The sequence below is a fragment of the Equus quagga genome, chromosome 5, assembly GCF_021613505.1.
Source record: "Equus quagga isolate Etosha38 chromosome 5, UCLA_HA_Equagga_1.0, whole genome shotgun sequence".
Classification (NCBI taxonomy): domain Eukaryota; kingdom Metazoa; phylum Chordata; class Mammalia; order Perissodactyla; family Equidae; genus Equus; species Equus quagga.
In genome coordinates this window covers 119,925,645-119,942,872 of record NC_060271.1, presented here as the reverse complement: position 1 = coordinate 119,942,872, position 17,228 = coordinate 119,925,645, and the positions used below count along the sequence as shown (strand labels likewise).

At 33.1% G+C, this 17,228-nt stretch overlaps 1 protein-coding gene across 3 annotated transcripts in view; it reads right to left on the bottom strand.

The window, feature by feature from the left end:
- ATAD2B (ATPase family AAA domain containing 2B) overlaps window positions 1-17,228 on the bottom strand; it is a 162,303-nt gene that overhangs the window by 69,122 nt on the left and 75,953 nt on the right. For all 3 annotated transcript variants that reach the window (XM_046661905.1, XM_046661906.1, XM_046661907.1), the window contains 4 exons: window positions 15,767-15,926; window positions 10,992-11,082; window positions 5,466-5,777; window positions 2,854-2,989 (listed from right to left, as the gene is read on the bottom strand). In XM_046661905.1, the coding sequence (XP_046517861.1) occupies window positions 2,854-2,989; window positions 5,466-5,777; window positions 10,992-11,082; window positions 15,767-15,926 (699 nt within the window). The remainder of the gene's footprint in view (window positions 1-2,853; window positions 2,990-5,465; window positions 5,778-10,991; window positions 11,083-15,766; window positions 15,927-17,228) is intronic.

Genomic DNA, 17,228 nt, shown 5'->3' with positions numbered 1-17,228 from the left:
ATGGCGTGCCAATCGGTGCCATGTCTGCACCCGGGATCCAAACTGGCGAACCCAGGGCCACCGAGAAGTGGAACGTGCGAACTTAACCGCTGCACCACCAGGCCAGCCCCTATGCAGCTATTTTAAAAAAATGACATTAAACATATACTGACATTAAATAAGATTCCCAACATAGTGGATACAAAAGCAAGTTACACTAACAGCCTTATAAGTGGACATAATTTACATAAAATAATATATAGGTCTGTCTGTATGCATAGAGAGAATATAGAAATGTGGTCACCAAAACCTTAACAAATACTACCTTCAGGTGCTCCAGCTTTAATTTTTACTTTCTTCTTTACGCTCTTCTTTATTACCTGAATTTTCTACAGAGCATATCACCTTTCTGATCAGTAAAAACAAAGCTATTTTCATCTGGAAAAACCTCAGAAAGCTGTTTCTATCCCCTTATGGTAAAACACAGTAAGAAAGAAAACGTATTTTCCATCATAAGGGTTCTCTACCAGACTGATGGACCTTAAATATCTTGACTTCTATTTCATCTAAAATCTAAATAAAAGGTTTCAAAATTGTTTTAGGAGACTATTTCCAGAAACAGAAACCCACCAGCATGCCCAAACTAGTGATACTGGAAACCAGCATTAAAGTCATGCTTTTTGCTTATCTAGCACCTTTTTTGTATTGATCTGGCATGTTAACACATATTCTTTAAACAGAAAGTCAAACCAAACCAACAAAAAAATCACGTGTAGCCCTTATTAAAGGCCTATAATCTAAAGTGTACATTTCTTAGATGCTGTCCAACCTACTCAGAAAAGCAATAAAATTCCCTATCTACCTCTTAAGCTCAGAAATCAGTCTAGAAACTGCATAGTATAACAGAAAGAACATGATCCCAAGAAACAAAGAGTACAGAGCCTGGCTCTGCCACCCGCTAGTAGCATGATCATGGACAATTTACTTAACTTCTTATGCTTCAGTTTGCTTGTCTATAAAATGATGATACCACAAATGCTATAATTTGTTGAGAAGCCTGTATGTACTGCTATAAATAAAGCCCCAAGCTTTATATACCTACCGCATGTCTAGTTTGTAATGAGCATCAGACAATAACTCCTAACTCAAAAGGACAGTAAATGTCATTATTTCTTCTGAGAAGACTTCCTGGACTTCCCAATGGAAGCTTTTTAGTTCTGCCTTCATAGCACTTCAGCCGCATTGCAATGCTTGTCACCCCCAACAACAAGAACTTCTCCAGAGTAAGAACTATGTTATATCTTATTCATGCTTATGTTTTCAGTACCTAGTATAGTGCCTGGTATAGAGTAAACACATAAACATTGGCAGAATGGGTGGGAGAAAAAAGAAATAAATGAATGGAATTTATCTAAACATCTAAAACAACAAAAAGTTTATTCTAGGATATAGCTGTCTCACTATTAACTCAAAGTCAAATCAATGAACTAGAAAAGCTTATGTAAATGGAGCTAAAATTAAGCTAATTCCTTCAGAAAGGCTAAACTAAACAAAATGAGCCATACCAGTGATACACACTGAATCACTGGCAGAAAATGTTCTTAATAAAAAGTCAGACTCAAACCTGCACTTGAAGTTTTCTAATATCAAAATCTATTTCTGTATCACTTTACTGACAACAGAGCTATCTTATAAAATTAGAACACGCGTCTTTTGATAGTTTCTTAGCTCCTGCTATCATACATTTCAAATCCAAATAACTAAAATTGTCAAAACAAATCACACACACACACACAGGCTAGCCAGGTAAAAGGCAGGAAAAAATGATTATTTGTTTTTCCCCTAGTCATCAAAAAAACAGATCTGTAAAATTGCTGAAATAGTCTAAGAAAACTTTCCTGAGAGCATAAAAGAAAGGATCTGGAGCAGAAGGAAAAAATTTCTAATAGAAAAGCTTGCTGTTGAGAAAACATCAAGAAAAAAAGAGTAAATGAAAGTAATTTAGTCTCATTTTAAAAAATGAAAAACAAGAAAAGGTTATTAATGAAAATAATCAAATTAACATTTTACCAAAATTTACATGGGAGAAACTTCAAGTTGAAGACTTAAATTTGTTCAAAACATCTCTAAAGAAAAATTACTTAAAAGTACACACAATCCAGCCCCTTTTAACAAAAGTGCTAAAAGACCTACCTGACTGGAGCATTACAGTCCTTTAACTATTGTGCCAATTACGTAAATGCAAGTGATAATGCTGTTAGTATTTGAAAACTATTTGGTCTCTTAATTTAAAAATTACATTAGCACTAAAATTTTTTACTCATTAAAGGGCAGAGCAAAAGCTGCTTTAATATAGATCAAGGTAAAAGTAAATAGAAAAACCATAAAATGTAAATTAAGAAAGTGTAAACTGAGGTTTTGGAGAACCAGAGAGTTATTGGTTTAATTACTGGGCAATTTCTAATTCAAAATCTCTTCAGTACCCTTGGAGTCCCTAAATTATCATCTGAAACTTACTACAAATTAAAATATTCTACAACACGGTAAAACGAAATATGTTCTTTTTAGTTCAAATAAAAAGCAATACAATTGGGGACACGAGATGACTTTCTAAAGGTAATCCTTCCTTCCACCCTGGTTTAAAAAAATAAAAAATCACACAGTCAGTTTGGGGAAAAAGTCTTTAGTTGACTAACAAACCAATTTATTACCACATAAAAAGTATATACAATAAAAGTTTTGCAGAATTGTGTCTGAACAACAGAAAAACAAAGTTCTCAAGGTTACAACCATAAGTAAAAATATACTAAAATACTAATCATAAAGTAGTAAATATCACTCTAAATTGAAACAAACTTGATATAAATTACTCACATTGTAAAATGAAGGTAGGGTTTATGTACAGCAGCAGCTGATGACTGTTTCTTTGGTGATCCTGAGTGACAACTGGTCTCAAAAATTGATAAAGCATTCTCATCTTCACTATCATCTAAAATTAGAGTTTCTATATCTGTTCAGAAAAAAAATTATAAGGCTCATAAAATCATTTAATATTAGTGCCCTACCAGGCTAAGGAAAATTGGTTTAAAAATCAAGTGGCATTAATTAAGAAGTCATCTATCAAATAATACAGATCAAACAGGCAAATTGACCAACTACAGTATTTCGAATATTTTATAAATGGAATTAAGGTAATTCTTTCATCTTGATAGACTACTTAAGTGTTATAAGATGTAATTTGGGAGACTTCATTGACTAACTACAAGAATTCTGGAAAAGAAATGGCACTCTCATAAAATACCCACCTAATTACTAAAAATTACTAAGTTAATTTTTGACCAAAATCAGAATATTTCATGTAAGATATCTGGTTTACACAGAAACTGAAATATAGTGATGTACACCTGAAATCTACACAATGTTTAACGCCAATATGACCCCAATAAAATAAATTTTTAAAAAGAGATATTTGGTTTAATTAATAGAGTAACTTGAGTTAATTAACAGGGTAACTAGTTCCTGCAAAAGCAACAAAGAACAACCTGACCCTCATTTTTTCACAAGGCATACACACACATATATATCTTTTCAAGGAAAACCTAGTCTAGTTAAGATGGGAGTCTGGAATTCAGTGGAAACAAAGCCAATCTTAAAAATGCACTCATTCAAGTAACATTAGTCTCTTTATGGGTCTTAAGTTACTGCTCAATGGATTAACTGGAACTAAAATCCTTACTGAGATTACAATACTTTAAAATTTACCTGCACTACAATCTGAAGTATTAAAGCTAGACTTTGCGCACACTTATCAAAAGTGTTCATTCATTTAGTAAAAAGCAATGCTACATGTGTAAGAGACATGGGAGAGAATTAAGATTGACAGAAATCATACTCTTCCCCCAAAAAAGACAGAGGAAAAAAAGACATATGCTTCTAAAACGAGACACTGAATAGTGCTCGTGGATATAGATCTCAGTGACTTTTAAAAGCTAAATATTTAGTACAACTAATACTGTAAACGCTAATCTGAAAAATATTTGAGAACCTTTTGAGTGATAATTGCATGCACAAGGAAAGGATATACTTATCTAGGAAAATATCGAAGATCAAAACAAACCAGAATAATATACCTAAATAACTAAAAAAATAATGAAATAAAATTTGGTTTCTCTTCTCCACTGGTACATGAAGAAAAACCAGAACTAAAACATAATTTATAATTATGAAAAAAATTCTAAGAAAACACAGATAATAATGCCATAAAAAATTCTCAAATGGAAATAATGTGGCATTCATCATCTCTCAAAAGGGAAGTTAAGATTTTTATGATTTCCCAAGGGTGACGTAAATGTTTTAAAAATTGGGGGAAAAGATACATATCCTCAGTTATGAAAATCAGAGATAAGAAATGTACAAATGTACATAGCACCTGGCTTATACATAATATTTATTCCCCTCCCTATTTGATAAATTTAAGAAATCAAGTAATCCACAATATTTCATGAGAATCTATCCCTAAAAAATACAGTATCTGAAAAACATATTTAAATGACAGCAAACTTCAGTGAATATTGATGATTCTTACTGGTTATAGTATTTTTAATGTTAGTATAATCCATTGAACAATTTTCTATTTGGTGCAGGTGACATTGCAAAGAAGGTAACTGGGGAAATTAAGATAATTAAAACACATTACTTTCTCTTTGAAGTTCATGAGCCTTACTTTGATTAGCATACGAACCTAAAGTTTTCCTGTAAATGAGTGACATTTTTAAAGGTAGCTTTCTGTTTTTATCTCAGGTCCAAACCACCATCTTGAAGCTAGAATTCAAGACCTTCCACAATCAGGTTCTAATTTACTCCCTTACTAATGATTTACACTCCAATTAGCAAAACACACTGCAGAGTGACTTGCTGACAACAAGAAAATTTGCCTGATGAGTTGCATCGGAAGGGGCATTATAGCAACACAGTTCAGAGCATGGTCTCTGGAGTCAGGCTCTCTGGGATGGAGTAGATCCCCGGAACTTGCTGAGTGACCCTATATAAATGAGTACCTTCCTAAGTCTCCAGTCTCCTCCTTCATAGAACAAGAGTACCTACCCCACAGGATTGTTATGAGAATTAATAAATGACAATTTATGTAAGGGCTTTATAATAAAACAAATGCAAGTCATTATTATTATAGTCAACTTTTCTAAAGACAGAAACACTCCTACATTAAGGTAGTCAGAATGCCCCAAGAGCGAACAATCACAACAAACCTTTGTTCATTTGTTTTATAAACATTCACTAGGCAACTATTAGATATGCTAGGCAATATGCCAGGTCTGGAATATACAGTGGTGAGTGAAACAGCTACATTTTCTCTATGTATGGCAAACATAAAAGAGTAACAAATAAATAATCTTATGAGGAAACAAAATGTATTTATCTATGCCTGTACTTGTTTCATTTTAACAATATGAAAAATTAATTTACAGTACCTTCTTTCTTGTCACTCTGGCTAATTTCCGCATGAGGAAATACTTTTTGCAAGACTGTTAGGATGCTGTTGAAGCTTCTTTCCAACAGTGGTCTTATGATGGGGGATAGTGCATGTCCCGAAGACATGACCGCACGCTGGGAAGCAGGCACAATGTTCTGCATTGCATGGTAAAAATCCTGGGCGTTGAGCACTATTGAGGAAACGTCTAGCTGCAGTTTATGACTGCTAGCGTAGATCTGAGGGTAACGCCTCCGCAGGGCAATGAGGGCAGCTTCAGTGCACAGGGCCTTGATATCAGCTCCACAATAGCCTAATGCACAAAAGGAAAAGGATAACAAAGGTAAGTTCATTCTTCCAAGTACCAACTATGTTTTGCAAATGTTCACATCTTTATCTAAGGAAATAAATAATACTAAATCAATAATTACATGCAATTTTATCAGCAAAATGAAAACTGACCATTTAAAATCACCTAATAAAAATGTTTACAAAGCTAAAAATGTTTTAAATATTTTAATTAACAAAAACATGAACTAATGATATTAAAACGAAACAAGTCATGTATTTTGTGCCAAAACCACTGATTATAATGTGAAACTTTCTTTAGGAAAGGTTTTAAAAGAATAATAGTTTCCTCTCAATCCTTTATCAACATTTCCAATCATTAGTTCAGTTCTCATGACATTACACTTACCTATACATTTTTCTAATATTACTAACTTCCAAACAGCTATAAAAAACTAGTACAAAGTAGTACATAAGCAGAAACTTCAAAAACAGAGCTACTCTACTACCAACTCTGAGTGCAACCCACAAGCAAGGTAGTATCTAATTACCCCAAAAACTATACTTTAAAGCAGTGATCACCTCTGATAGTTCCAAAAGTATTAAAGAGAATAAGAATCCATTAATTTTCCACATTAACTTCTTTTTTATGCATATTTTTAGCTTCAAATGACTGATAATCTAGTTCTAAGGTCTATACCAATATGAGGTAGTAACCATTACTCATATTTAACTAATTACCTGGTCAAACAAAAGATCATGCCCCCAGTGCTTTAAAGTAATTTCTTTCATTTGAGCAACAAATACATACAAAAGCACATGAACTGTTAAGTCTTTACCACAAGAGGAAAAACTCAAACTATCCATAGTGTTTTCAATATCAGCAATTAAACTTGCATTTGGCCATCTTTATCGGTTCTGCCAGCAGGGGGAACCACCTGAACTAGCTATAGAACATGAGTCCCTAAACTCTTCAAAGGGTGACACCAGGTTTATTTATCTTTTACACCTCACAATGACCTAGTGGAACACTTAAATACTGAAATAAAAATGATTAAACAAGAAAACTACGAGCAGAGAAGAAACAGTCCCCCAACTAACTGGCAGAAAAAGAAAATTAAGGGACAAAAACATATCAATCAAACTGTAAATGACTCTCACGTCTATAAGGAACTATATCCCTATTATTAATAGGGCACATGATCCTGTTAATCAAGTCCTACAAATAACAGAAAAATCCTCCTAACCCTGCTTTCTTTTTTCCATAGCACTAACCACCTTATCATTTTTCTATGAGGTTTATTGTCTGCCTTCCCCAAATAGATTGTGAGCCCTGAGCGAGCAGGGAATACTGTCTGCTCTGTTCACTAATTTATCTCAAATACCAAGAACAATGCCTGGCCTGGCATTCAGTAGATATCCAATAAGTATTTCTTGAGTGAAAGAGTGAATTAAAAGAGAAAAGAGTAACTCCAAGCTTATAGTTTGGGAAGGTAAAACAATCAGGTTATCATGTACTCCCAGGAAAAGTGGACGAATTCTATCTACTGGGCTTTTGGTTTTTTCCCTAAGAAAGCTAAATTCTTTTATTATTAAACCAACTTACTCATTGTGAGTAAAAATGTCAATGAAAATTATGGAAAAACATAGGAAAGGACTGAAATTCTTAAAGAAACACTTATTTAGAGTTAGGGGAAAACTTAATATGACCTGTGAGAATTTAGCAAACTATAAGCAGACTAAGCATTAACACTGTCCCATGACAGCAGTCTCCCAAATAATTCTTCAGAATAACCAAATTTATCATTAGTCTTTCATTTTATTTTCTATTTCTCAATAAATAAATCTGAAAAAAAAGTATCTTTCCTTATGCCATACATATCTGTTATATCAGTTCAACAAAATAACTGTAGAACACCAGCCAAGTTACAAACAGGTAACGAAATAATCCATTTCAGAGGAAGTAAGGAATAAACTACCCTCTTCAAACAATATAAACAACCATATTTTCTTTTTCTTCTTTAAAAGTATATACACAGTTAGTAAACATAGTCTATGGTCCTATTTTTAAGTGCAAAAGCCTAAGCTAAAAAAGAAAAGAAGCAAGAAACAATGCAAAACAGAAGGAAAAGCAACTATAAGGTATTTTATGTAGTAAATGTTGCCCATAAAATTTGTTTGACATAACAGTTAATAACATACATAAAAGCAATGTACTGCTTATTTTTTCTTAATTTATTAAAGATAATTTAAGTTTATCAACAATAATAGATCCCACTTAAAAAAAGTAAATTTTCAGATGGATTATCATAACCAATAGACTATAAAAGATAGATTTATCTCCTTTACATTTGCTTGTAAATGAGAATTACTGGTTTATATCTCTGGTTCTCAACTTTGACTACTCATCTGAATAAACAATGAAACTGAAATAAAAGTAGATTCTCAACAAACAGTGAATCAGAATCTCTGGGGGTTTAGTATCATAAATGTATATTTTGAGAAAGCTTTGCAAGTGATTCTGATATACAAAAAATTGAGAACTACTGAATTAATAATATACTTCCTCTGCTAGAATCTAAAACAGAATTAAAAGTACATCATAACCATGGCTAAATAGGTTATATTTAGGGTGACCACATGTCTCGGTTTAGGCCTCTTGTTTTGTCATAATTAATAGCATATTTTCTCACTCTCAAAAGGGTCCTGGTTTAGAAATATTGATATGATCATTCTAGAAATACTGAAAATATACTACAGGCTTTTGAAAGTAAAAAGATGATGTTAAAGAAAAATCAACATCCCTTTCATAAGACTGCATAACCATACTAACCCTACCATTATAATTCCATATGAACACAAGCAACTCTGCAATTCTCATGAACACGAATATCTAGATACCAAAAAAAGCATTCGCGAATATTGTTATTAAGATGAAAATTTGTCTGAAAGACTGAAAACACAAGCTATCCAAAGAGGTTAGAGACTAGAAAAGGGTAATCAAATTTTATGAAGTTACTTTTTAAATAAAACAGTAAACATTAACAAAGGCCTACAAGATAGACGCCTCACTGATACACTGTCACTTTTTAGCCCTCTTAGTGAAAATGAATAGAGAAATATGATTAGGTTTGAGCTCCTCATTAACCTTAAGCTTCCACAATGTGTACACATGTTCTGGATACCAAAATTATTTGAAGACTACTTAAAATCACACCTGTTACGCATGCAAACATCTCCCAGTACTAGAGAATTTATTTCAAGGTAAAAGTTACCAAATCCATAACCTCTAACAGGAGGTCTGATACCTTTGCAGTTGTTCATCAAGACTGCATACTGTGGTGAGGCATAAATTTCACTGAACTGAACCCATACATGTTAAAATACATTTGGAGTACATAAAGTGCTAAGTTCATAATGAATTTAAAATTTATTACTATTTCATTCTTGTTTAAAGACCTATATTTGATTTTTTAAAGTGTGAACTGCTTTCTTAAATGGAATAATGATCACAATCAAAAACAGAAGTCATTTAATTATAACGGATTTTTATGTCACTCTCCAGGAAGAAAAGGGTGTACATATAAGCAGATTCTAAGCCACCACAACCACCTCCCCAAAAAAGGCAAGAGAAGTTTTTCAATCCTATAAGAAACTATGTTTTAAAAGTTTTTAAACTTAAGAAACTGACTAAAAGCTAAAATAAATCACTTGGAAAAATGAGAGGTAGTAGCTTTTGGAAATGAAAAAGGAAACTAAGATTCTAATATTTAGGATGAAGAATTAAATTAGAGTGTATAATTTTTCAGATGGTAGATAGGGTAATAGAAAGTAATTTTAAAATACCTATCTTTTAGGGAATTTCCAAAATTATTTGAAGACTTCTGCTTATTTCAGTTAAGGATCATTCTGTGACAAATTCACAGAAGAATCTACAAAGATTTCCCAGTCTGATATATACTCTAATACAATAATATCATAAAAGTAGCAGGAAATAAAAGGGGTCAAATTTCAAAAAGGGAAAAGACTGGATTTTGTACCAAATACCACCCTCTCCCAAAAAGCAGCACAAGGCTTTGCAAAGGTCAAGCCAAATTTACATGAAATGGGTTTGGCGCATGCTCTCTTATACCAGGCAAAGCTTAAACTGGAGTAGTGCTGGAGAGATTTACGTTTTCTCCTCACCAGAAGATGTCGAGGTCTTTGTGGTTCAAAAGCTGAGGGATGCTGCTTCGGAGATGGAGGTCCCTGTGGATGAAGAGGATAATTCGGATGTAGCTAACTGAATGGACTAATGTTCTATTTAAGTTTTAATTATTTGATGGTGGATCACAATGATTTTTTTAACTAAGTTGTTCTTTTTGGTTTTGGTAACTTGAAAGTTTTCCCAGGTAGACAGCTGACTGCTAATGGACTTATTTTGGAGATTTCTTCATAATGCTTAAAAAGTTCATGGAGAGAGATTTTTTAATTTATGTTTTTGAGAGACTGAAAGGAAAATAGACAAAAGGTGGAAAGAGAATGAAGGAAAAACACCTGTGTGTATATTCAATTGCTTATTGAATGAACTAAATCAACACTGTACTGATTTTTATTTCAGACCTAATTAGAGCCCAAACCCTGAATTCCATCTCCTATGTATGATCATGTAAGTACATAAAATACTCTCACTACATCCTTTTAGGACGGTAGTGTTCACTCACACTGTGGGTAGACCTTCTGCTCTGTGAATAATTTAACATTAAATTGGAAAGTTTTATATTTTGGGAAATACTAGCAGATGCCATTAAGTATTTTCTTCGAAGACATCTCTCACTCAAATTCTTTCTAGACCCCAGGCCTGAAGATGAGCCCATCATGTAATCTGCAAAGTAAGAGACTACAGTCCTGCCTTTGACATGGATCTTTATCTCTCAAATTTAAGCTTACATTTTTTAGTAAAATGTCTCAGGGGACAATTCCTAAAAGAAGACAATGTAGTAATATTATGGAAATCCAGCACTCAATGAAAGGCATATTACTACTGAGCTTTGTTAATCAAACACCTAATGGCAGCTAAAATCCTAATTTAGACATGTTCAAACTTCGTGTGAAATGTTTAAAATAATTTTTACATTAAAGGCAGAGCCATCTATTGCACAAAGACATAACTATACTCATCCACATTCCAAACATAGAGGAAAGGGAGGCTGAGCAGAACAAACAATGACAATCAAAGAATTCAAATAATAGCACTTACCAACACATTTTTCAGCCAATTCACCTAAAAAAGCATCTGACAATTTTGGATTCCAGTCCCTGGTATGGATCTGTAAAATATGTTTTCTTGCCTAAGAAGAAAAACACAGATAAATAAAATGTTGTCTAAGAAGAAAAGTACAAATAAATAAAATATCATAAATCCATCAAATGTATTAGCTAGAACAAATATATGGACTAGCCATATGCCAGAAAAGCAATTTTTTATTTTACAAGAAATTTAAACACCCTGGCATCCACATCAACTCTGATTCCCATAATAACTCTGTGAGATATGTAGTAGAGATCTTGTCTCTGTTTGACACAAACTAAGACATTTAATATTCTGAGAAGTGAAGGAACTTGAGTAGCAGCACATATGACCAAGTGACTGATCTAAGACTAGAATTCAAAACAAAATTTCACTTTTCCACATCGTTTTTACCATTTGAAAATATATGACAAGAAACTTTAATGTGTTATAATAATCATAACGTTTAAACAAACTTTTAGATTTAGATTTCACAGAACTTTTGATTCTATCATATGCACGAAGTATTATAACTGACAGAGCTAAATGACAAATTTAAAACTTGAAAAAAGTTTTAAGTTGAAAAAGTTTTCAATTAAGTAAAGAAATATAATGCATATTATTATCTTGTAAGTTAGTTGAAGCTTTGGCATCTACTATATAGCAAGGTAATTTCAGTAAATGTTAATTGAATTCATTGAAAAAAATCAAAAGTTTAAACAATTTTTTTTAATTTTTTTTCAAAATAGTATTCTCTACCTAAATCTGACTGTATAACAATCAAAATTTTAACATCTTGGTTCCAAATTTAACAAAATCCTTTTTCTCCCACAGTAAAAAAGAAACATTGAAGTATAAGAATCCATAATCAGCAAATACTATCACCACGAAGAGTCACATCTGATTTTTTATTTTCCACGTTTGACTTCTTTCAGGGGACAAACAACCCTTTTTAAAACTTGAATTCATCTGTTCCCTCAACACCGCTACTTGAACTTCTTGAGACTATAAAAAGCCTACTATAAACCAAGATGATAACCTTACTGGCTTGTTGAGAAATCTGGGGTCCATCACCAAAACTAAAATAACAACTTCAAAGTAGTCGAGATAAATTTTGCTCAAAAAGTTGGCAAAATCTGGAATCAACAGTTATTGCTTCAATTCCAAGTTCTAAGTTAGGCATCCAGCTACCAAAAATAAAGCAAAGATGTGACACTTATTTTCTTCCAGCTTGAAACATGTGCCTGAAGAGATACTTAAAAAGTATAAAATTAAAGTCCAAAAAAAAATTATCCTGAGAGCCTATATGTTCTAGAAGATGACATTAAGAATCTATATAGACTTCATTAGCAGCACAGGTGCCACTTGTGCAAGACCCTTAGAGAATCAGAAACACATCAAAAAAAATTTAAGCTGGAAGCTATCTCAAAAAAAGATCTGTTGTCCCCTCATTTTACAAAATAAATAAGTTAAGGTTTAGAGAAATGAAATTAATTACCTAAGGTCAAAAGTTATTATCTGGTCTCTAAGACATTTAAGTGCCTTGCTCTTTCTCTATATAACCAATAAGAGACATATTTCTTTATCATAAAAGCAAGAAATAGAATGAATAAGAAATTATTTAAATCAAAAAGTATTTATTACGCACTTTACCCTGGACGGCACAGAGCATAGTAAGTCATATAGCTGCGCCTAATAGAAAGTAGCTTCCTCTACTATTACGAGTCAAAGGCAAATTCAACTCCCTCATTTTTCAGGAGTCATAAGTACACATGTAACACTTTTAATAATCATAGTGTTAATGATAATAATAAAGGAAAAGAAACAAAAGAAATTAAGAGGCATCACTGCATAAAGAAGATATGTGCTATTTTATGCTAATAGTTAATCCTTTAAATTTGGAACCAAGTCTTACTTTTACTTTCTTTTCTTTTTTTAAAATTTTTACTTGGTCAAATAGCAAGAGTCAGGATATTCCACTGTACAAACTACAGCACTAATGTGAGACACTGACTGTTATTACTTTAAATTAATAACCCAAATGGATCCTTACTACTCCCCTAACCCTTCCCTAGGCCATTCATTAGGCCTATCTCCTAGCAGACTAACTTAGTTTCTCTGTCTTCACACTTAGCTTCTCATTCAGACCTTGCTTCCTAATTCACTGAGAACACTTAAGCAATCAGAAGAAAACGTCCAAAGATGCCCCACGACAAATCTGTCCACCTCTCAGCATACATACTCACAATATTGTCCTCTCCTTATTATCACAGTTGAACTAATTCCTATCTAAAGTCATGCTCGCCATTCATAAACTAAATCCTACTTCCCCTCTTGCCTATTAAGGACACATTCTGATAATTCTTCTTTCTCAATTTCATCACCAAAATTTCCTTCTCTACTGGATATTTCTCCCATCTTAAAAATAACAAAACACTTTCTCTTGTCTCTCACTCCCTCAACATCTATCACCTCAATTCTTTACTTCTGTTTACAACAAAATTCTTTGAAAAATGTATCTTCATTCACTGTCTCCAATTCCTCCCACTTCTATTTTCTGTTAAACTAACCATATTCCAGTCAAGCTTTTTGTACACACCACTAACTGAAATTGCTCCCATCAGGTTCACCAATGACCTACATAATGCTAAACACAATGGCCAGTTTTCTGTCATCATCTGATTTAATTTAGCAACATCTGACAGTCAATCACACCCTCCTCATTGATGCACTTTCTTCACTTAACTTCCAGAATCCCACTCTCCTAGTTTTCCTCTTACTTTACTGACCGCTCCTTAAGAGAGGGGACTTGGTAATCTCATCAAGTCTCATGACCTTAAACATTATCTAAGGAAAAAAGGTGAACAGTCAGTCCAGGCCTCTTCCACAGACCCAGGCCAAGAAAAGTGACCTTAGATTTAGGTCTCATGGCAGTTTCCTGGAAAATAGAAAGTTAAAATTAACGTGGGAAACTAACTATGTTCGAGATCCATGCTGTACAATATAGTGAGCCACTAGCCACATAATGCACTTTTATTTAAATTTATAAATTAAATGAAATTAAAATTCAGTTCCTTAGTCACAGTGGCGACATTTCAAGTGCTCAACAGCCACATGTGACTAGTGGCTACCATACTGGATGTTCCTCAGTGGACAACACAAATACAGAACAGTTCCATCATAGAAAATTTGAATGGACAGTGCTGTTCTAAACTTTGTTTAATGTTAAATCTCTGATTTGTGTGGAGTCTACCTTAATTGTGAGGACTGTGACTGACATACAGACTCTGAGGCCTACACAACTAGACCAAAATAGAAGCTAATTGGGAAATCAAGGTAAGAGCTTTCCTGTGCCGAAATGAACACTGGCTAAGTCCCTTAGAACTAAGCACCTTCCTCATGTACTTGGGAGAGCCTAAAAGATGTGCTTGGACTGTTGTAAGACGTCCCAAACAAGAGAGCTGATGCTTCCAGGTGCTGAAGTCAACTGCACTCCCTCCAGCCTTGTCTCCTACAACTAAGCACACCTCTATGCACTGGTACAGTCCTTCAAGCTAAACTTTGGTAACGAAAATGATCCTCTATATGCTATGTCTCCTATCCTGACAAAGCTAAGCAAACTTGGTGCCAAATTAAAGCCTATAAGGTCAATTGTCAATCCAACATTTTTCAACATCTGACAGAGTTAATCACACCCTCCTCACTGATATACTTTCTTCACTTGGCTTCCACAGTGAAGACACAGTGAGACAACTACTTTGCCTGTACAGACTGAGGTCAAATTGAGATATTAACTGCTCTACACAGTGAAGCCATTGCCTTCATTCCTCTATAATCTTCTATACTGTCCTAATCACTAAGCCTTTTCATCTATGTATGTAAATAGGCATTTTACATAGAGATCTAAAATCAAAGCCATATAACAAGTGTGTGTGTGTCTATATATATGTCTGTGTGTGTGAATATTTTATATTCATATATAGTATCTTCTCTGCTTTCTTTAGGTTATATTTGAATGAGTATATGTAATAAATGTTCTAATTAGGCTTATCTGATATGATAAAATACATGAGCAGCATTGTCCAATATAGCATCTTCTCTGCATCTCTCCCTCTCAAATTCGAGTTCCCAGTGAAGAGAAAGTCAATGATTAAACTGGTCAAACCAAGACTAACAGAAAAATTTCAAGTTTCCTAATTAGAATTAGGAAAAAAGAACTTCGTATAATATATTAAATAACATTTTACATACTCAACGACTATGCATTGCTCTGTTTTAACTATAGATTCCTTTAAAAACTACATTATAATGAATAACATTTGCTGCTTTTAATTAAATACAATGTTATGATCATTTCCACAAAAATTTGCATCTTGGTCTCTTATTCATAAACCTGCCAATACTCTAAAATTATGTTACTTTTATGAGAACAAAGCCACTTTGGCTAACTAGAGACAAATAACCTGCCATGTGAGATAATTACTACAATCTGGAGAAGTAAAGAGTAAGTATACAAAGTAACCTAAACAAGGCTTTTTTCCTCTTCCCAAAATCATAAACTTTCTGATAATTAACAAAAAGACTAAATTATTCAATAATTGCTGGGTGGTTTTAAGTATTAACTAAGATATCTCATCAGCACAAAATTTTAAAAACGAAAATTCATAAAATACCACTCTCAAACTGTACATTTATGCTTCAAAATCAAATCACAAATTAATATATCTAAAAACAGAAACTCTTACCTTTTGATCAGGCAGGTTGAAAAGGAATTCTCTGTCAAAACGACCAGGCCTCCTGAGAGCAGGATCTATAGAATCAAGTCTGTTTGTAGCACCAATAACAACAATTTCACCCCTATTGTCTAATCCATCCATAAGAGCAAGGAGGGTTGACACTATAGAGCTGTAACAAAATTTTCAGACAAAATTATAACTTAAAAAGGGACAAAAGAAAAAATTATAAAACTACTGCTTATACTACTCAGTTAAATGTTTATAAAATGGATTTTTATATCCACGGTCACAAGTGAAAATGGCATCCAATTAACTTTCTAAATACTATTCCAAACAGTTTTTAAAACAAACAAAAAACCCTTTGAAAATATAACTGACATACAATACACTGAACATATTTAAATTACACAATTTGATAAGCTCTGAAGTATGTATTCACTTGTGGAACTATCACCACAATCAAAATAAGTAAGACATCCATCCTGCTCTTCCTCATGCCCCTTGGTAAACCATCCCTACTGCTCCTCCTTGACCTCCAGCCAGTCCCCAGGCAACCACTGACCTGTGTTCTGTCACTATAGGTTAGCTTGCACTACCTAAAATTTTATATACATGGGATTATACAATAAGTACTCTTTTTTTCCTGGATTCTTTCACTTGGCATAATTATTCTGAGATTCACCATATTGTTAGTTTAATAATAGTTTACTCCTTTTTATTGCTATGCTATATTCTACTATATGGACATACCACAATTTGTTTACCGATTCACATGTTGACGGCCATTCGGATTGTTTCCAGTTTTTGGTATTACAGAAAAAGCTAGAACATTCACATACAAGTCATGAAGATTTTCCCATACGTTTTTTCCTAAAAGTTTTATACTCCTACCTCTTAAGTTTAGGTCTTCATTTTCTTAACCTTTAATGTTTACAGAATCTGAAACACTGTATTTTGCATTCCTAATATTGCTTATCAGTGTCTTCTCTTTATCATGACCAATCTTGCCAGAGGTTTATCAGTTTTTTCCAAGATGCAACTTTTGGATTTCTTGATTTCTGTATATCTCTTTGCAGTTCATATATTGTTTGCTATATTTTTTTGCTTTACTAGTAAGATAGGTTATTTAGAATTAGAGAAATAGTTCTTAATAACGAATATAAAATTCTCTGCTTATCTTTTTGTTGTTTCTTGTATTTTTATACTACTAAACTTTGGAAATTCGCTGTGATTTAAGGCACAATACATGATCAATTTTTGTAAATACTGTCTCTGAAAATAGTGTTCATTCTCTATTTTCCTTAGATAAACATGCCCACCAGATCAGATTCATAAAATACGATTGTTCAAATCATCTATAAGGAATTAACTTACTTTTTCGCTTGTTTGGTCTATCAGTTCCTAAGAGGTACATGATCTCTTTCACAATGATTATCAATTTGACTCTTACTTCGCAGTTCTGTCAATTTTT